The 22,744-nt window shown below is 45.2% G+C and overlaps 1 protein-coding gene across 1 annotated transcript in view; it reads right to left on the reverse strand.

The window, feature by feature from the left end:
* Window positions 1-22,744, reverse strand: part of OVCH1 (ovochymase 1) — a 1,424,491-nt gene that overhangs the window by 401,195 nt on the left and 1,000,552 nt on the right. The window contains exon 20 of the mRNA XM_069628530.1: window positions 14,122-14,270. Coding sequence (XP_069484631.1) covers window positions 14,122-14,270 — 149 coding nt within the window. The remainder of the gene's footprint in view (window positions 1-14,121; window positions 14,271-22,744) is intronic.

Raw genomic sequence — 22,744 nt, forward strand, 5'->3', positions numbered from 1 at the left:
TTTCTGCAGCCAATTGTAGGTCATCATTGTTGACATACACATTTTGTTTGCCTGGATGATAAACTGTCTTTTTGTTGTACACCTAAGGCAACAGGTTCCTTGAGCAGTGATAACCAGCGGGCAGGATGGCTTCAGACAAACGTACATCTGGATATATATATATATATACATCTGGATATATATATATATATATATATATATATATATATATATATATATATATATATATATATAGGTCAGAATATTATGCATTTATATTCACTCAGACAGTGACTGTCATACACCAGAACACAGACAGGGCTCGGATGGACACAGTCCTGGTGCCTTTGGTGCCAGGCTCATAAATAACAGACAACAAGAGACATCTATTGGGGACTAAATGCTTTTATTGAAGGCATACTACCTCATTCCGGGTGCAAAATGCATTTAACATGGACACTTAAAGCAGCCCCACGTGTACACTGGGGCTGCTATTCACTGGGTTCCTTGCACGTGCTGTCTCACTAGGAGTGGCAGGCAAGCCAGGCCTAGTGGTCGTGCCCACACTCACAGCTATATAAGCTGCTCCAATCTACGAGGCAGATGCTTCGTGTTATTCTGCACATCCATGCAGCGTAACGCTCACTGCCTCCTGGGATATGAACTTACCTTGGAAATCCTGCTTCCTGCCTCCATACTTACCATCTGGGGAATCAGCTCTCACTTGTGCATGTCATCTTCACATCTTCCGGAGCGTCGAACTCTTCATCTCGACACTGCAGCTCACCTTCAAGACTTCAGGGACGCTGAATTCTTCTTCTTGACACCGCAGCATTAGGCGCTTCGTCCGCGACCGCAGCACCTTAGACTTTGAAAAGACATTGAGTTTAAGGTTGCGCTCCCATCCCATCTCGCGCTCTCTCTTAAACCATCACACACCTGTTGTCGGACATTGCGATTTCATCCATCTTCCTCCCGGCCGCGTTTGCACCACCACAGCTGTTGATCCGCAAATTCAATCTATCGGGAAGAAAGCAGAAGAGAAAAAACGTTATTCTGGAAATAAAATCGAGAGCAATAATACAAGACAGAGTGGAAAGGGGAAAAACAGAAAGAGGAAAAGACAAGAGACATTGAGAAACACTATCAAGAGAATAATAGTCGCAGCTGGACTGGACTGTTACTCACCAGGGATCTTTGAAGGAACTAGATCCCATCAACAAGTGCCCCTGCCAGAAGCAGCAGGACGGAGAGCTCAACATGAAATACCAGGAGCAGAGTCACCAATTGTCGCTTTCCACAGCCTACCCACAGCGGGAGATCAGACGGGGTGATCACATTCCTGGGAGGGCTGCAACCGTGCCCCAACGCCTCCGCAGAGACCAGGTGAGTGTGACAGAACATGAAGCCTCAACAACTCTGCCTGGGCGTAATGGAAATTTCTGAGACAGACCAATTGGCCCCAATTACTAGGGGAATTACAGGCTGAAGTACATTCTTCAAGGCAGGAGAACTGTGAATTAAGGAGGAATCTTATTGTAACTCGAGAAAGAACCGATGATTTGGCAAGACAGATGCTACAGGCACAAGCAGGACATGTTCCCTTGCCTGGGATAGCCCACTCTTCCACGCCACAGTAATCACCACCGGTTCAGGTGGTACTTCCAGGGCAGTGCCTCTAGTGTTGCCCGAACGTTTCTTCGGCGATCCAAACAAGTTTGCCATATTCATGAACCAATGCCGAATTCATCTCTTATGCAGACCTGGAGCCTTTCCCAATGATCAAGCAAAGTTACATTTGCACTCATATCTAGGAGGCAATGCGGCAGACTGGTCAATACCATTGGTAACTCAAGATGATCCTTTACTTCAGAACTTTTGGGATTTTCAGCACGAGATGGAGAAATTATTTGCCCGACATACTCAAGGACAAGTCCTGGACAATGAATTGTTGTCACTCAGGCAGGGGAACCAAGATCTGTTGACCTACATTGCGATCTTCAATCATCTCATAGCCCAAAACAACTGCCAGAGGAAAAGAGAACTACGCTCTTTTATCGAGGGTTGCGTGGAGAACTTAAGGATGTGTTGGCTCAGGTTGTGAACCCACCTGAGGGGTGTGTGGACTTCATAGACCTGACAGTGCGACTCGATCATAGGTTGCAGAATAGGAAAATGGATCGAGCTAGAAGAGAAGGAAGGTCAGTTTATGTGCAAGCTAGTGAGAACCAGACCGAACCACACGAACAGTCGGATCTAATGCAAATATCGGTGGCCCTCTTACTAAGGTGGAAATAGAAAAGAAGACAGCAACAGCTCTGCTTATATTGTGTTAAAGCAGGTCACTTCCTCCGTGAATGCCCAATAAAACCACCCAAGAAAATCATTGGAGCAACCGACAAAAACTACGAAGAAGTAGTACAGGACTCGGGAAACTCCAATGCACGGGAAGCATAGGGGTCCACTTGTCAAGCAAGAAAAAGCAATCTGTGCAGACCTCACATCTAGTCCTTCTGGTACTTTTGGTGAATCACAAGCAACCGTCAAAAATACATGCCTTAGAGGCGTGCATTGACAGCAGGGCAGTGGGAAACTACATTGACCAAGATTTGGCTATCCGAAAAGGCCTTCCTCTCCACCAGAAGCAGAAATCGGAAAACGTCACTGCAGTGGATGGTTCCCAACTATCATCCGGGCCGGTAACACACCGAGAAAGTCAAGCTTCTGTTGCAGGAGGGACATCAAGAGGACATTACCTTCGATCTCATCGGTGCTCCTCAGTTCCAGATGATATTGGCAATGCCTTGGCTGGAGACCCATAATCCTAGGATCGACTGGCAAAAACGAGTTCTGACCTTTCCTCAAGACTGTGCCGACACATGTTACAACAAAGAAGTCAACCTGAAACCAAGAAAGGAATTGTGCTGGGCCTCAAAGGCTCTTTATCACTTGAATACCAGGACTACCAGGATGTCTTCCAAAAGGAGCAAGCCAATGTTTTACCCCCGCACAGACCCTGCGATTGCCAAATAGACCTTGTGCCCGGAGCCCAAATTCCCTGCAGCCGAATTTACGCTTTAACAGAACAGGAAAATCAACATCTTAGCACTTACCTGGATCAGTATTTGGCAAATGGCTTTATCCACCCATCCAAGTCCCCTGCTTCACCTCTCCTTTTCTTCATGCCCAAGAAGGAGGGGGACTTAAGAACCTGTATTGACTACAGGAGCAATCAATCAGATCACAGTAAAAAAACGATATTGCTTACCACTTATACCAGAGCTTGTGGATCAGGTGAAACACGCTCAGATTTACACAAAGTTGGATTTACGAGAGGCCTACCATCTTGTAAGAGTCAAAAAAGGAGACAAGTGGAAGACCGCAGCACCTGCAAGAAAAAAGCCAAAAGCAAGGTTAGACTTTGAAAAGACATTAAGTTTAAGGTCGCGCTCCCATCCCATCTCATGCTTTCCCTTAAACCATCACTCACCTGTTGTCAGACATTGCGGATTCATCCGTCTTCCTCCTGGCTGCGTTCCGCACCTCCACAGCTGTTGAGCCGCAATTCCATCCATTGGGAAGAAAGCAGAAGAGAAAACGTTATTCAGGAAATAACAAAATCGAGAGCAACAAGACAAAGCAGAAAGGGGAAAAACAGAAAGAGGAAAAAACAAGAGACATTGAGAAACACTTACTACCAATCAAGAGAAGAATAGTCGCAGCTGGACTGGACTATTACTCACCAGGGATCAGTGAAGGAACTAGATCCTGTCAACAAGAACCCCTGCCAGAACCAGCAGGACGGAGAGCTCACCATCCATAAATACCAGGAGCAGAGTCACCAATTGTCGCAGTCCACAGCCTATCCGCAGGGGTAGAGATCTGACCGGGGTGATCACATTACTGGGAGGGCTGCAACCGTGCCCCAACGCCTCCGCAGAGACCAGATGAGCGTAACAGACATGTAATCTTACAAATTGCATTAAAGTACAATAAAACGACTGACTTCTGCAAGTCACATCCTGGCTTACAATTTGTTGATTATAGCAGCATACATTGAAATCACCAGTGTGTCTCGTGTTAACACCACCATACAGTTTGCAAATATATACAAAGTGACTGTCTTAAACATTCAGGCACAATAAGACTAAAACATAACTGAAAACCAACTAGTTTCAGCGTATTGCCCAAGCATATGGCTGCCTTGATCAGGGCCAATCTACTTTTTACACAAACTCATCATTGCAGGAAGGTATCCTTAAGAGACACTCATTAATCAGTGTGCAATATTATACCTCTGCCTGAAAAAGGAGCTGCTTGAAAATGATGCGGTATAAGACTGACAACTTCACTGTTGCGGTCGAGTGAACAAGCCCGTCATCGAAAGCATTACACAACGTGATGTCGGTGGCCATATACTTGGGCAATACGCTGAAACTAGTTGATCTTCAGTTATCTTATAGTCTAATTGAGCGTGAACATTTAAGGCAGTCACATTGATAGTATATATTTGTGACCTATATGGTGGGGGTAATACTAAACACACTGGTGATTTCAATATATTCAACAAAATGTATTGTGAGCCATGATGTGACTTGCGGATGTCACAGTTTTATTGTACTTTTAAGATCCATCTATTAAGTAAGCCAATTGTTATGTTTTGGTGCATGGCAGTCACTGTGAGTGAATATAGATACCTAATATTGTGAACCGTTTCTGGTACCTATATATATTTGTTTGAATTGGGGTTTTCTCGAAGGTATCATTTCTTTATTTACTCTGCTTTCTACCCAGGATACTTGGGCTAAAGTGGGGTTCTCCTATCTTGACTCATTAGTACATATTAGAAGCATTAGCCTGAATCAGAAAAAAGTGTACCCCCAAACCATACAGATACAGTAAAACAAGGTTTAAACCAAATAAAACATTTGGCAAAGAATTGATGCCAGGCAAATGAAGGCCATTACACATAAAGGGCCTACATATTTAATGTGCATGCCAATTTTCAGATCAGTGAACTTCAAATCCGAATACTTTTGACAGAAAAAGAAATCGCATGTTGGAACTGTAATCATTTGCAATATTGCTGCTAATCTTTTCTTTTTTTAATTTGTTTATAGTTATAGTAACTTTTACAAAAGATTCTTTACAAATTTAAAACACGCATGCTAATGCACAAATTACATAAAACATTACTCAATACAAAATTCATATTTACCACATACATTTCCAATACAGATTTAGGTTGATAAATACATTGATATACAGTTTAAAAAAAATAAGTTTAATAAGAATAATTTGCCTGAGATATGAATCTCCCTGACAAAAGAACAGGGTGCTTCCCCTTCTTATCATTAATTTAAAGACAGCAGTGGTGCTTCAAAAACCTGACAACTGCAATCTGTAGCTTAACTGGTTTACCGTGCATCATGTCTAACCACAGCAGATCCAGATCCACGCATTCAGTGTTTGGAACATATTTACTGAAATGGCTGATGCGTTCGTTCCTTAGACCATCACACTCAGTAAATGTTGCAGAGTCTCTCGATTCTCCCCTTGCTTACAAAATTTACAGAGGAGGATCCATTACTCTGTCCACTTCTAATATCTACAATTTGTCCTGTCCCGTATTAAGCACATTGAAACGAAATCGCATGTATTCATGCCTCCATGCTTTGTCGGGAAATTTGATTAGGTAAGGTTCCACCTCCCCCATCTTTTTAGAAAAAGAAACAATATGTTTATATAACAGACATTTTGACTTCTTGAACTGTTAAATTCCAGTCCGCATGCATCAATTTTTTTACTTTCATGGGATTTACAATAAGCATATCTCTAGGGACCCCCAATTTATCCAGAACGTCATTTGCTTCCAACAGCATGTCCCTGAGGTACTTCGATGTCGGAGCACCTCTCCTGATGCCCCTACCCATAATGTCATATAAGGTGGTATCTTTGCTGGTTAACAACTTCCGGTATAGGGCCATTCTACGCCATTCAATAGTACTTCTAATTGAGTGTAATCCAAGCTCATATCTTATTGCCGCCAATGGTACACACTTCGGCAGGCATTTTACCATAGATTTTATGATTTTAGATTCGTACACGGCCGCCTCCCTTCTGCACCACAGCGGTGCAAGTTCTAGACCCTAGCATAGTTGGGGCACTATTCTGTTTTTATACAGACGGATACATGGCATTAGTGAAAATTTACCATACTTTGCATCAATTTTGCTTAAATGTGCTTTCATTGGGGGCAATTTTCGCTTCCAATAAAGCCCGGAAGTTTACCTTGTTCTTATTTCCAAACACTGGCTAGCCCAGATATCTTATTGCAGACTTTGTTGGTAATTTTTCATGATTTAGGAACAGTGCAATCATTTTTTGTTTTTTCTTGTGGGTCAAACACACCATCACTGTTTTAGAATAATTGATTGAGGGCATTAGTGAGGATGAATCCCTTAAAAGCGGTTAGAAGTCATTGAAGACCTATAGGGGTGTGATCACAAAGCGTTACATCGTCAGCATAGGTTGTCCACTGCATCTTGGAGCCCTCAACATTGGGTGAGTTTGTGACCAGTTTTTTGAAGCACTCTCCCAGATCCGAAAATATAGATTGAATAATGTCGGAGCATATATACACCCTTGCCGCAAACCATTGTTTACCCTAATTTCGTGTGACAAATTTCCTTCCATGCCAAGTTGAACCTTTAATCTGGAGTTTTGATGCATGTTGTGTACAATTGATAGAAGTGAATCTGGCATCCCAAGGTTTGCTAATTTATTCCACAAAATTGATCTATCCACTAGGTCAAAAGCGGATGTAAGATCGATTGAAGCTAAATATATGGAGGAGTTTCCAGAGGTCCAAGCCGCATTTTGCATAACATTAATAGGCCGCCTGCGTCAGTACCCACATTCTTTCTAAAGCCGAACTGAAAGGGCGACAGTATATTCTGTTGGTCCATCCAGCACCGAATATGCTTTAAAACAAGGCTGGCAAATATTTTGGAGTCAACGTCCAAAAGGGCTATTGGTCTATAACTAATGGGTAGTGCCCCGTCCCCTTTCTTGTAAATTGGTATAATGTAAGACATTCTCCCACTGTTTGGAAGAAGCTGTATCTTTACAATGTCTTTAAACAGAAGAAAATATTTTGGCCCATAAATTTGCATTCCCCTTCATAGCCCTGTTACAGAGCAGATTCGGTCCTGGTGCCCTTGATGGCGAGCTCTTCACAATGATATCTTCAATAGCTCTTACACAGAAAGGAATATTCCAAGAGGCGTTTTCGATAGCTGGCAGGGTGACCCATGCCATACTGGGGTGGGGGGGCAGTAAAGACTACAAAAATGTCCTTCCCATTTCTCTGCGTTTGTACAGGACGTTTGGATCTTAATTTGCTCCTGCTCTCCATTGTTAACCAAAGCCGAAAATCGGCGAGTATTTACTTCACACAACGAATTTAACATAGACTCTGCGTCTCCCTGATAGAGCTCGGCACGCAGAAATCTTATTTTTCCATTTATTTTTTATTGCGTGAAATTCCCGTGCTTCCACCTCAGAGAGGGAGACTGCATGGCGTCTGCGGAATACATGAATTTCACGATTTCTACCCTGCTTGAGTGATTTCATTTCTTCAGAGTAAGTATGCTTGTGACGTTCGGAGCTTTTAGCCTTTGTCTTTATTCCAGCCTTTCATCCGATTACAGATTCAACATAATTCTCAAAGAAATCGAGACAGTACATCTTTTTTTTCCCGGCGTACACATTATTTTGAAAGTCGGCCTGAAAAAGTATGTTAACTTTATGCCAAGAAATTCTATTCGATTGGAAATTCGTTATGACCTGAATATTCAAATTTTGTGCATCTCCCCTGTCCATATCTACCCCTGGTGACATTTTTAGCATCTTATGGTCGCTCTCCGTGTCAGTCAGGCTGAAATCCTGAACACAGCTCAAGGTGTTTGTACATACATAAATGTAATCTATGGTGGATGACCATCTTCCATTGGGCCAAGTTGATTTATCCATAGAATCATCCAATAGTTCATTCACACCTTGCACACCCCAGCCTTACAGAAAGAGGGCTCATATCCCCCTGGTGACATTTCCGCTGGTCGATTCTTTCACCGATCAGTCGTCCAAACCTACATTCATTTGTGCCTTCCTCTAAGCATATTTCAGAATTGAAGTCCCCCGACAAGGTCATGTATAAATCCTTGTGCATAGCCTGGCATTCTTGGATTAGAGAGTCTATTGCATCGATAAAAGCCTTTAGATCGCCTTCGGGTTGTCCGTATATATTTATGATTAATAGGGCCCCCCCCCACCTCCCCCGACATTCTCCCCTTAGATTTTTGTATGGCGGGTTCCTGAAAGGTGGTGAAGCCATCGAGTACAATTGTGGTCTCTGCCAACGTTTCTTGAATACATAGAAACGAGTGAGTTGAGAGTTCGGCACACGTATCATAAGAATGCAATAGAGCACGCAATCCCCTAGAGTTCCAAGATATGAAAGTAAATTTCACAGTGCTCTAGGATGAGTCTTTCAAGCATTGGATCTTGGATATGGATTCCCTCAAGGTTGATGCCAACCATCTCAACTCCGCCACCTCATCTGAGTGAATTGCGGAGTTCTTGTCGCTTACTCCTTCTCGATCATTTCTCATCTTCCTCTCACTATGTGGGCCTCCCCTCTCACCTCCCTGTTTCCTTACGCCTTGGCTAAAATTCACTATATCATACCCAAATCTTTGCAAGGCCACTCCTTCTGTGAGGGCAAGTTCGTATGTGGCTCTGGAGTAAAACACAATCCTGACACAATCATCTTGTTGGATGAATGTAATCAATGAGTTTAATGTCGCTAGATGTAATTGGAGAGAGCCTGGGTATCTCGTTAAACAATGACAAAATCCGTCCTCTAAGGACGGTGGTCCTCCTATTGTGAGCATAAAGTTTAATACGACACTGGGGTCATCCACAAATTTCAGCTCCCTCCATTCTCTGATCTTTGTATTTTGTATTTGTATTTATTGATTTATAAAGCGCTTTACACCAAAGCGCTGTACAAGTGAACAACTTAATACATAAAACGTAAACAATATAACAGTATAAGCGAAGTTACAATATGAATCAGTCAATAAAACAGCAAGAAGAGCAATTAACTGAAGGGAGATAGGGAGAATAGTGGAGTAGGACTAGGTGGGGTAGGAGGAGGGAAGGGAGAGTGGGGAGGTGGGGGAGGGGAGGGAAATGGTAAGGGGGAAAGAGAGGGAGGGGAGGCAGGAAGGGGAAGGCGTTTCAAGGAGGGGAGTGGAGAAGGAGAGATTTAAGGGAGGTGGGGAATGAGAAGGTGGGGGAAGAGCGGATTGCAAGAGGTAGGGAGTTCCAGTGCAGGGGGGCTAGGAGTTGGAAGGAGCGGAAACGGGAGGGGGCACAAGGGGACGGAGGTACAGTGAGAAGGAAATGGTCAGCAGACCGAAGGGAACGGGAGGGGGAGTAGAGAGAGATGAAGGAGTAGAGGTAAGGGGGAGCAAGACCATGGAGTGATTTGAAGACAAGGCAAAGGAAGTGAAATTTGAGTTGAGAGTGAAATGGAAGCCAGCCAAGAGAGGAGAGGGAAGTAGTGATGGAGTCTCGGGTGGTAAGGAGACAGTACGAACAGCAGAGTGGTAGATGGATTTGAGGGGGGCGAGATGAGAAGTAGGTAGTCTGAAGAATAAGGAAGAGCAGTAGAAGAGGCGGGAGAAGATAAGGGAGGAGATTAAAAGTTTGGTAGCATGGAAGGTGAGGGAGGGACTTTGCGAATGTTGAATAGGTGGTAGCGACAGGTGCGAGAAGTGAGCGAGATATGGTGGGAGAAAGAGAGAGGAGTCAAAGTGAATGCCTAAGTTACGAGCATGGAGAGAGCTAGGGAGATTGGAGGGAGGAAAGTGAATGAAAGGCAGAGGAGAGGGAGAGGGTAGAGAGTATCTTCAGGCCAGGCACTGGATAGCATTGGGTCTTGTCCCTCTGCCCTTGAATGTCCACCTGTCTCCCCTTCCCTGTTCGCTCCTCTCTCTTTTTCCCTCTTCACTTCCTTATTGCGGTTGTATTCCCTGTTTTGTTCAAGACCCTGCTTTATGTTCCACATTTCGGCTATCTCTCGTATCCTCTCTTCAAAGCCCATCCCTTCATATCGGGGTTTATTTATTGTTAACCTCCCCTCCTTACATTCCTCACTCCCATCTCTCTCACTATCCTGTATGGTTATGGGGGTGGGCCCTTGTTTGTGTGTACTCTCCCGAGTATCTTGGCCATCTTCGTTTGTTTGAGTATTTAAGCCCTGTTCCGAATGTATTTTTAATTTTTTCTTCTGATTTCTCAACCATTGGGAGCCTGTGCTGTTCTCCCTCGAGCCCTTGTTCATCGGATACTAATGATCTGGGTAGTAGAGGATGTCCATACTTGGAGGGGATCTGGAGTATTTTGAGGAGTGCCTCTTGCACCAGTATTTTGATATCTTCACTAGGTATCATTGGTGACACAGTACTGTTAATCACCTCAATCTCAGGCCCTCCCGCCAGATCTACTTCCTCGGACTGCCTTAGACTACTGCGTTAGTTGGAGCAGTCTTCTACCTGAGGCTCTATTTTATCATCTTCTGCTTTCTCTGCCATTTCTTGCACTTTATCCACTGTTGGCTTTTGCTTATTTTTTATACCAAAGAATTGCTTGATACTCCTTTCCTCATTTAATCCTTCAGTTTTACTTCCTTTCATCTTTTTATAGAATCTTTATTTGCTTCAATTATTCTGCATTTGGTGTCGCCCATGCCCATTTTTCCTTTATGGTTCATAGCTTCTGAGAGGGCATTCCCGGCTTCTCCATATTCCTTACCATTTGTCTCCAGTGTGTTTTGAGTCTTCCTTCTTAATTTGTCTTCGTCTATCAGCCACTTCCTTCACTTCCAGAGCTATTTTGCTTTCTTCATTTAACTGGGTGAAGTCTAGATGTCCTCCCTCAGCTGATAGACTACATATGTCTTTAAAATGTATATTAGTATTTTTCATTTTAGGGAGGGTTGATTTTTAGGTTTCCATAAAGTTGGCCCCATTCTCACTCTTTCCTCTTCTTTTGAGTGCCCTACCCCGCATTTTCTTTTCTCTTCATGTGATTACATACACGAACAGGGGCTCCTCATCCTCGATTAATTCTCCCCCAGCTTTCTGCTTCTGTGCCTGCGTTTTGGCTTCCTCATTTTTCATCACTTCCAATAGTGCCGACGGACTGTCCGGCTTGTTCCCTGCCAACTGCTCTGGAATGATAGATGGAGTGTTTTCCAATTTCTCTAATGTATTTTCGTTTTGATTTTCCACTTTTTTGATTTTTTTCTGATTTATTAAAATCAGTTTTTTTAGTTCATTCACATTTTCCCAGGTTAAATCCCCTTCTTTTGGACCTAGTTCGTTCCCTGTTTGGGTGCCTTGATGGAATGTCATTTTTTCCGTTGTAGGATTTATGGGGATTTCTCTTATGCTTAAAGCATGTACAAACCCTTCCAGCCTGCTCAATTTATCAATGCATTCGATCATCATGCATCTTAATTCCTGTATCTCCCCTTGAGTCCTTTCGTGGCCTTTATCTAAAAGATTCAAGATCCTAGTTAGTAGCGGAAATGACACGGGTTCTGTCATGTTTTCATCCATTTCCATTCCATTGCTATGCTGATTGCTAGTACTTTCCTCGAATTCTCCTCTCCTGGGAGGAAAAGGGTAAGTCGGACTAGAACATTTGTTTACAGTTAGCTTATGTTCTCCCGTTTCCCTACCTCCAAACAAGTCTATTGTTTGACCCTTCGAGCTCTCACAGGGCTTCTCCCTACTTTCCATAATAGATTTACGTAGGTGGACATTGTCAAGACCGCCTCCCCTAGCCCTTGCTGGTGTTTAGGGGCCTATTGAGAGCTTGACCCTCCTATCCAGTTCGGCAGACACCACAGGAGCCAAAAGGGACGTGCCCAACTGGGGTGTGGAGGGCATGGAATCATCCATATTTAAGGCTGAAGGTCTTACTGGTAATTCTTGAACGCTTAGAAAGCTTTTCTGTGCTCTCTCTTCAACAAGTTCTATCTTCTGAAAGGACTCCATTTGGGCCTTTATCCGATCGCTTACGACATTGGGAAGGGGCGGGAAGTCAATTCCACTTGATTCCCATTTTTCTGTCTCCCCCTCCCCCAACATGCCCCCAATATCTTCACCGTTCATTGTGGGGGAACTGGGGTTTGTCATTGGCGTCTTGATTGATTGTGTGAATACAAAAGTCCCACTGGCAATAATTGTATTGGGCCTCTCAGGTTTCTCTTATTTTGCCACTTGGGATATTTTTGGGTCTCTCAATATTGGGGTGGTGCCACTCCTTAGGGTTCCCACCATACTCCAGATGCGGGATATCCCTCTCCCTTAAACGCTAGTTCTCATTAACCTTTTTGCCCCCTCGAGCAACCAATACAATATTCTCTGTGTTTCCCTTACTAGCTACAGAGGGATGCAGTCAAGTACGGGGTGGCAAAATTTCAGCTACCCTGCAATGTTGAACCTTGACTTCAAGAGTCTCTAAAGTACCATGAGATCCATTTGTCATCACCAGCAATTCTCTTCCACCATGACTCACACCTTTTAACCACACACAATTTCAAACATGAGTGCTAATATTTCCCAAAAATCAAAATATGCTTACTCGATTCCAAACAACCCGCCCCCTTCTTATCCTTGAATAATAATACTGCCTAAGGTGTGCAGCAACAGCCTCCCCATCCACTAACTCGTAAGAACAGAAGCTAAAAACAGCTTCTTCATGTTGATTTTATATCAGGTGTGCTCGCTAAATCACCCAAATAAGTAGTTAGAAGATGTAACTACACCCTCTAAGAGGCAATATTACTATAAACGCAATAGCCCCATCAGAGGTTCCTACTGAGACCAGCCCCCATGCTTAAAAAGGATCTGTTTCTCACCATCACCATTTGTCAAGTTAATTTCCAGGAGTGCTTGCTTTGCAAAAAGGAGCCTACATAAATATTCACCCTCAGGGTTGTAGCAGGGGCAAGGAGTTAAAGAATTGCCCTTTAGGAGATTCGTGAGCCCAGCGCTCCTGCGCACCGTGAACAGTAAACAGTACTTCTATGTACTTCACGGGTGCGCGCACGGGTGCGCTGGGGCCACGTGTCTTGTAGGAGCCAGGGAGGCGTTACCAAGCCAGGGGGCGGGGCCGCATGCCAAGTGCACACCTTGAAAAAAGGAAAAAAAAAGGAAAGCGTGTAAGGATAAGTTTATGTTGGGTGGTTGCAAACAGAGGATTAAATCAAGGGGACGTGACGGATGCAGCCACAAGGGCATTACGTGTAGTTAAACACAGGGTGCATGTATCACGTAGGATCGCAGAGTCTCTGGAGACAGAACACAGCGTGCATATATCACGCTCAAGCAGAGGTTAGTCCAATCTGTAGGAGTGATCCACGCGAGGGCGCACGTAAAAAAACAGTCACCTTTTTTCCTTATCCAAGGTCAGGTGATTTGTGTTGCATACAAAGACGTCCTCCTGTCTTTCCCAGATGCAAAGTTGAACGCGAGAGTCCCAAATAGCTGCAGAAGAACACTTGACAGAAGTGAGGACACGTCTCCAGCAGCACCCGCTGCTAATCTATATTTGGACGCCCCAGACAGTGCCGGTAATTACTATGCTGCCTAATAGGTCAAGGTGTTAAGCAGGGGGGCAAATCAACTGGTCAGCACCTAATGACAGAATAGAAGCACATCCGTACCCTACTGGTGTTTTGGGCTTTGGAATTATGCATGAATCCCTCAATTTCTACGCTTGGGACCGTTAGACTGTTCAGAGCAGCCTCCAGGATCTCACTGGAATTCATGGGAGTGTGGTATTCAAAGAAGTCAAACTACAGAAGTTACAATGGCAAAGACTGACAACCCCTAAATGATACACCGGCTGCACACTTTTAGTATGTGAGCATGCCTAGGAGAAAAGCTAAGCATAAAAAGCATACACATGTTCACAAATGATTAACATGCCTCAATGTTAAAACAAGCTCAAAGCATTTTACTTCAGAGGCATAAATGTGAGCAAATGGCAAAAGCAACTGACCTGACATGCATCCTTGCCGCCAAGACCACCAGCGCAGAACATACTATTGGTCAGCCGAATAGAATACTGGTCAAAGTACATCTTGCTACAGATGGTCCGGTCCATCACGGGTAACTGAACCTGCTGAAGACGGCATGTGGAACGTGCTCCTTGTTGACAAATAGGAATATTATTTTGGTCAAAACACTTTTCGTGATACTCGGTCACAAATTACGCAACTTTAAAATGAGATCCTTACAAATGTACAAACGGAGGCTCATAACTGCTACCATTCCCTAATTCTTCACTAAACTCATTAAATAAATACTATGCCAATGTTGAAGATTTGGGAACATTTGGTGACAAGCCACGAATAGGGGCAGCCAGTCTATCGGAGATAGAAAGTTAACAATTGTACAGTGCAGTTTAAAAAATATTGTGGGTATTGTGAACCTCATAACAATGCTGGCCATGTATATACCAAACTTCGATTGTTAAGCGTTCAGACCAACTTAAAACCTATTCGCAGTTTTGTGAAAATCCAAATAGTCGAAAGTGGTACATTTGAAAAGTAACTACTATATACTAGTCAGATTTGCTGTCAATCTAGACTTTGATTTCCTAATATGGATATCGTTCAGGAACTGTTCAATAGCATTGTTTATGGGCTACTGTGCCCATGATTAGGTCATGGCCACATCGCAGTTAAAGGTGTAGGGTCCAGACAGTATGCGTACAAAGCATGGATGAAACCAAAACCTAGGAAGGGGGGGGTGGAATTAAGCCCAAGGAAAGCGGTGGAGAAACTGAGTCAAGGATGAGGGGTTGTAAAAAATAGTCCAGAGGAAAAGGGTAAGAAGGGGGGGGCAAGCCCAAGGAGGTGCTGAGGCAGGTGGGGGAGACTAGGAATATCCAGTCCAAGGAGGGGGTGGCCATGGGGGAGGCAACGGGGGGGGCGGGAAGACTAGGGAGGCTGAGCCCAAGGAGAGAGAAGGGGTAGACAAGGGAGACCAAGCCCAAGGAGAGCGCGGGGGGGGGGATGAGAGAGGCCGAGCCCAAGAAGGGAGCGGGGGGGAAGATGAGGGAGGCTGAGCCCAAGGAGGGAGCAGGGGGGGGGGGATGAGGGAGGCCGAGCCCAAGGAGGGAGCTATGGGGGGGGGCGAGGGAGGAGATGCGCAAGGAGGAAGCAGGGGGGGGGGGACAAGGGAGGCCGAGCCCAAGGAGAGAGCAGGGGTGGACAAGGGAGGCCGAGCCCAAGGAGAGAGCAGGGGGGGGGAGACAAAGGAGGCCCAGCCCAAGGAGAGAGCAGGGGGGAGACAAAGGGAGGACAAAAGACCACGATCTTACTAGGCCTAGTGACAATGAGATCATGCAAGTGGAGAGGGGAGGGAAAAAGTGCCAGGGGAGGATGGGCAAATGCCATACAAGGGATCAAAAGCAACAAGTAGCACAGCCAATAGGTGGCAAGTGGCGAGGGTTAAAGTGCAGACAGCAGGTTTCAAATAAGTGCAGGTAAGGGGTAGGGTTAGAGATCCAGACCCAAGTGCAAGGGTTGCCAGGAGGCAGTGTGGGTGTGCAACTGGGCAGGCAGGGACCTGGGCCCGAATTAAGAGGGTAGCCAGGTGACCAGTGCAGTATCAGGCAGGAGATCAGCAGGGGAGAGGAAGAGAGATAAGGCAAAAGCAAAGATGTAGGTCTTCAGTTGCTTCCGGAACCAGAGCTGGTCTGCTCAAGTTTCAGAGAGGCGCCAAACTAAAAGATCTACCCCCAACTCGTTGATTGGAGAAGCGACTGGCCCTCAAGGAGTTGGAAGAGCGAAGAGCTCGAGTGGGAAGATATTTCAGAAGAGAGAGTTGGCGGTATTGTGGTTCCAGGCCCCAGGTGGCCTTGTGGACAATGCAGGGGTCTTGAACTTGATCCTTGCAGCCACTGGGAGCCAATGGAGAGATTTCAGGGCTGAGAGATACGATCCCTGGGCTTGAGGCCAAGGACAAGTCTCACAGTCCTGTTCTGGATGAGTTGTAGAGGGCGGAGAGTAGAGGCAGGCAGATTTAAAAAGAGGCTGTTGCAGTAGGCCATCCTAGAGAGAATCGGCTCTGGAGACAGTGGGCTTCTGGGGGAAGGTGAGGAAAGGAAGAATACTTCTTAGGAGGTGCAGTTGGAAGTTTGACTTCTTAGAAACATCAGATGTGAGGAGAGAAGGAGAGTGTGGAGTTGATGACCCCAAGGTTCTTAGCCTCACAGGTGGGAGCAGGAAGAGGGCCAAGGGAGGCGGGCCAGAGAGTGACAGGAAAGGAGGGTGCAGGTGTGCCAATTAGGAGGATCTCTGTCTTACTGGCATTGAGGCAAAGATCCTTGGCGGCACACCACTCCTGGATTACAGACAATGTGAGATGAGAGGAACCTGAAAACGAGCAGAGAGTCATCCACATAGCACTGAAAGTTTGACCAAAGAGCAGCAAATCGGTGGGTGAGAGGTGCCAGGTATTGGTTGGACAGGGAGAAAGGTTAGACCCTGGGGGGGGGGGGGGGGTAGGAGAAGGAGAAAGAGGGAGAGAAAGAGAGAAGCCAGGCCAGGGCCTGATCAGTGATACCAAGGTCATCTCAGAGCCGGTTGAGCAGGATGGCATGGTTGACTGTCAAATTCAGAAGAGAGATAGAGTAAGATGAGGGCAGAGGGGTGATTAGCATTAAGGTTAGAGAGCAGGTCTTCACGGATGTTCAGGCGAGCAGTTTCGATGCTTCTGGCTGCTCTGAAGCCAGACTGATGGTCATGTAGACGACCAACCGATTCAGTGTGAAGATTAAGCTGGGAGATGGCCAGTTTTTCCAAGAGCTTGCCCAGGAAAGGAGTGAGAGATGGGGCGATAGACAGGAGGGGTTGGCTGATGGTTTCTTGAGAAGAGGGTGCACAAGAGAATGCTTCAGGGTGGAAGGGAAGGTTTCCTGTAGCAAAAGAGTGATTGCAGAAGTCGGCCAAGGCTGGAGCGAGGGGGTCCATGGTGTCCTTGATGGTTTTGGAAGAACACTTTCACTGATCGGACTGGTCTAGAAACCTTGTCAGGGGTGAACAGAGCAAAGGCAGAGAAAGGATGAGGAGAGGTGCCCTCAGGTAGAGGAGAGAGTGGAAGGAGGAGAGGACAAGAGGGTGGACAGGCTGTCCTGGGTTTTTAGAGATGAAATGAGAGGCCAGGGCCATGCAGAGGGCCTGGGAGGGGACAGGAGCGTTAGAGTTTGCAGTAGGATTGGCCGGCTCCTTGCGGATTTTAAAGAGATGGGCTGAGTTGTTAGATGCCTCGGAGACATGGGCTTGGATGCGAGTTCTCTTCTTTGTGAGGACAAAGTCAAACCTGCAGTTGGCAGGTCAGTTTGTCAGTGGATGCACAAGATGCATGCCATTTCCTCTCAGCCACCCTACACTTGCATTTAAGGGTGACAAGGTCTGAGTCGTACCAGGAGTTGCACTTGGCTTTGGGCTTCAAGCGGATCCTCCTGACAGGGGCAAGACATCAAGAGTATCAGAGAAAGAAGAGTGGAGCATGGAAAGGGCTGTGTCAGGATGTGAGTCAGCCAGAGGAGGAGGGGAGAGACAGGTGGCGAAAGCCTCAACTGACACACACTTCATGGGTCGGATGACCGAGAAGGTGGTTGGCAGTGTATGGGTTGGCTCGGCATGAGGGGTAGAGAGAGGGCAAGAGATGAGAGGAGAACATGATCACTCCAGGAGAGAGGAGTGGTGAGAGGGTTAGAGAGGGGGGAGGTCTGAGGAGGTCAGAACATCCACAGAGTGAGTTGGGCCACATACACTTGCTGTTTAAAAGTTGCCACCTTGACATTAAACTGAGTCAAAAAAAGGTCATGAGATTAAGGACATGCCCCTTCATCCCAACACTGTGTGCATCATGTTGGCGGTTGAGAGCAGAGTCAGCTATTTGCCCCGCTTCTGGATCACTAGACAGTTGCAGCATTATGCTGGATATTCAAATTCTAACAAATGCCAGTGGCAGCATACAGGTTGGCCTCTTGAAATAGATGCAGCAAAGAGCAAACACTGAATTTTACCATGTGGATTAACCAGGCCCAGGAGCCAACTGAATCCACACATTTATACAAATGATTACAGCAGTAAATATGTTTTCACCATTGTACTCAAGTCATCACTGAATAAACGGAGCTTTTTCTTTAGTGATATTTTGTGACACTTGAAACCCTCAGCAATGGTGGGCTGCCGCATTGAAGGGGACATGTGTGCGCCATGGACTGCAGGCAACGGTGGTGCAAATGTACCATTGCCTGCACTTCAGGGGTGGGGCACTGCCCTATCCAGCGTTCCTTTTGCCAAGCATGCACATGATGCCATCTCACGTGGGCCCAACAGGGAAGTACTACCCCGGCACCCCTCAAGGCACTTCTTGCATTAATGGTAAGAGGATCTTGATTTTCAAACAAGAAATAACTCCACGTAACTAGTTTTGAGGGCATAGATGGTACCTTACCTCTATTTGGTGTCCTTCGCAGTGGTTTCTGAAGTCCATCCTCTGGCAACCTATGCATTTGAAAAGACAATGCATGTCCAATTCTACATCTTCCCAAAGCACCAGATTCTTTTGAGGCAGAAACCCCTTTGCAGAGGAATAGCTCTGCAGCTACCGACTGACTGGTGTGGGGAGTGCAGCAACCCACCTACTATCTTGTCATCAAAGAAAACGGCTGCTGCTTTAGCAGGTGAAAAAGAGCAGAACACACACATTCCTTACCCCTGCTCTTGGCCTGCCCTTACTTGGTTTGGGTCCTGCAGTAGTTTCAGACACAATGTAATTCATCACTTCTCTTCAATCAATGCACATGGGGGTCTCTAGCTTTAGCCATCTTCACTTGAGCTCATGTAGGGTTCTCCATGCCTTGGCCTTTTCCTAGGCATAGAAAATGTGTGTTGTGCTTCACTTTTATCCACAGTTCACATTCCCACCCACCCAAAAATCACAGGTTCCAACCCATTCCAAACATCAACAATTCCTTAAATATGGGGGCCCCATCATTTTTTTTCGGTAAAAGATTCACACACAAAGCAATACTCTGTAGAAATACCTATATGAAGTTATACAATGGCCATCGTGACAACTACAGTGCATTTTGTTTATTTTTTTGTTATTAGGTACCTATACAACCACATGGTGTTTCCAGGTGCCACAACACAAAGTGGGGAGGGAGCGAGCAGGGGAGTAAAAAACAAAGCAAAAACAGTAAATAAACAATCAAGGTCCTACTAGGCCGTGGGACATTCGGACGTGCAAGTGCAGTGAGTTGACGTGCAGGAGAGAGGGAGGTGGGAACAGGTATGGGCAAGTGCTTGTGGAAAAGTGAGATTCTTGAGTTGGCACCGCTATATTTTTGAATTTTTCTATTTTCTGAAAAGCTAGTTACCCCAGCAGGTGTTTAAGATGAAACAAGGTCACCAGGACAAGAATCGGGCTGAAAGGGGGAGACCACACAACAATCAGAGCCCACACAAGGAGCAGACCTGATAAGGAAACAATGCTCCATAGCCTGCCAGAAGGAAATGGAGCCCAGATAGAAGTTAAAAGTGAAGACCACATAGGCAGAACCTGGTCCCTGAAGATGGTCCTTAGGAGTGAAATGCATGGACATCTTAGGAAAGCCTATGTATCTGAATAAAAACATTATGAAAAATCATTCAAAATGAATGTTGGAAATGTATGTGAACCATAAGTGATACACTCGCAGTAGGTCCTTCCAGACATCTGCGACATCCCAACCCAGACAACATTCCTAGATACACATGCTAGTGGAAGCCCAGGAGGGGAAGTGCCAAGGGGTGCCAGGTGAGGAGGCCACTGGCCAAGTGCTAGGGTGGAGATGTGCCAGCATCCAGGCTGGGGGCCTAGAGGGCAGTTCTGAGGGGGGTTCTGGTGTCGACTGGGCAGAGCGCCTGGTAACCTGCAAGACATGAAGGGCCAGGGCGCCAGTCTCAGCGGCAGTGGGGAAATTAGCAGGTAAGGGGGAGAGGGATGGAGGTAGAGAAACAAGAGTGGAGATGTTTCCGGAACTTAAGGAGAGGGGTAGGGAGGCTGATCCAAAGGGAGGCACCAGCCGAAGAGAGATGGATCTACCCCCCACTCTCTGCTTGGAGAAGCGTTTAACCAGCAGAGAGTTGGAGCAAGAAGAGCAGAGAGCTCTGGCAGGGAGGGAAAGCTGGAGATAGCAGGGTTGCAGGCTCCAGACAGTCTTGTGAATGATGCAGATGGTCTTGAATTTGATCCTTGCGGCCACCGGGAGCTTGTGGAGAGATTTTAAGGCTGGAGAGATACAGCCCCTGCGCCTGAGACCAAGGAAAGGTCTTGCAGCCCTATTTTGGATTAGCTGAAGAGGGCAGAGGGAGGAGAGGGGTAGATTGAGGTAGGATCGGACTGGCCCATGCAATTGTTTCAGGCAGCAATGAAAAAAAGTGTCCCACAGTTGCAAAAGACAATTTATTCCTTTTGTGACAGGCTGTTTGAGTAGTACCCAAGGAGGAGGTTTTTGATGACATGTGATGCAAATTGTGCATTTTAAAGAATATTTATTCATTAACACTGGTCAAAACTACTAGCCACATGGTGAAGTAACTAATAAAACTGGCCCACATGGGCCAAAAAACGTGGCACACTTTAACCCAAGAAATGGCTCTGGTGACATGGAGCTTCTGGGGAAATGTTAGGAAAGGGAGAATGCCTCTAAGGAAGTGAATCTTCAAGTGGGCCTTCTTGGCAAGGTCCAAGATGTGAGGGGTGAAGGAGGGAGGAATCGAAGATGACACCATATATTATATATATACAGAGAAACCTCATACTTCAGGCCTTTTGTGAAACAGTGTAGAATAAATATAAGTGTTAAATCAGTATTCAATAGAACATAAGGAAATAAATCTTGATATGCAAACTTGTAAATTCTGACCGATATGAACACTAATCCACATCTCAATGCCATTAGCAGTCTGAATAAATATAAATAGAATCAGGGGTCTAAGACAGTGATCCCCAGTGTGTAGCTTGTGAGCAACAGGTTATTTGTGGCACCCTAAATAGTGAGCAAAACCATACAATATCTGCAGGCGATGACTCTTCCTAGAGTAGTCCAGCAAGTCCTTTAAGACATTAATTCCCCAATAAGCAACAAAATCCTCGAAGCAATCATGTCACTTCCCTGCTCAAAAGCTCCTGGTACAGATGGCTTGGGCACAGAGTTTCATGAAGAGTTTGGTTTTAAACCGTCTCTCTATTAAAAAGGTATCGGAGGAGGCACTAGAAATTGGTTAGTTACCCCCTTCAATGAGTGAGGCACTCATTACATTGATACTTAAACCAAAGAAAGACCCAGGGCTATGTAGCACATACAGGTCAATATCACTACTTCACAGATCAAATGCTTGCCAAGATAATGCAGATCGCATAATTAAAAACATAGCCCCTTTGATACATCATGACCAGTCAGAATCCCATTCCGGAAGGTCAACTTTGCTGAATTTACAAAGGCGTTTTGCAATAATGGTGAAGTTTGAGCCCTAAGCTCAAGCGGAGTCTGACTTTTTAGAGGCAGAGGCATCTTATAATTTGTTGTAGTGGAATTATCTTTCTTTAATCCCCTTTCTCTCCCTCTCATATGTCTGTACTGCTGGTGATGTTGTCAAAGCTTTCTTTATGTATTGGAATCAATTCTCACATTCCTCATTCAATGTGAATTTCTTGTTCATCTTCATCATATTCTTTAACGTAACTGATCAGCAAATCCTCTGATAAACTTAGAGTAGTATTCGGCCATACCTAACACATTTCTGACCTGTTCCTTGCATCTCGGCATGATTATGTGTTCTATTGCACCAGCTAGATCCTTCTTCGGTGCGATCCCTTCCTTAGAGATTATATGTCCCAAGTATTCAATTTCTTCCCTATTAATTTGTGATTTTTCTTTACCGAGTCATTCCTACATCGTGCCGTTTCTTGAACACTCTAGTTTTCTGTTATGTTCTTTCTCATTCTCAGCACAGACTAGGATATAGTCTTGAAAGAAGAGGACGCCTTCCTCTCCATCAAAAATGCGATGCATGATCTTCTGAAATACCAAAGCTGCACATATTAGTCCAAACGACATCCTGCGATATTGGAACAGGCTCTCTGGGGTGATAAATGCAGTCAGATGCTTCTATTCCTTATTCAACTTTACTTGGATGTAAGCAGAAGTAAGATCAAGTGTCGAAGATGGTTCCGCAGAGCCCATTGTCGAAATCAACTGTTGTATATTAGGTAGAGGATGCCTTTCAGGAATCACATTTAGTGAGTTCTCTTAGGTCGATACACTTTTCCAGAACTCTTCCTTACCACTACTAAAGGGGAAACCCATTCCGATGCATCAATGCTTTCAATGATTCCCTGTTCTTCCAACTTAATTCCAATTTCACCTAATTTCTCATGGATATTGGAACACTGCATAGTTTGTGCCACTGGTTTGCAGCCTTATTTCAGCAATATGTGTTGCGTGACTCCTTTCACACAGCCAATCTCATCTTTAAATATTTAAGTCTGTATCTTTCCTGTGTTTGTTTCTGGACTCTCAATTAGGAAAACCGATTCCACTGCATTCAGATCTA

The sequence above is a fragment of the Ambystoma mexicanum genome, chromosome 12 (genome assembly GCF_040938575.1).
Source record: "Ambystoma mexicanum isolate Mex_15411 chromosome 12, UKY_AmexF1_1, whole genome shotgun sequence".
NCBI lineage: Eukaryota > Metazoa > Chordata > Amphibia > Caudata > Ambystomatidae > Ambystoma > Ambystoma mexicanum.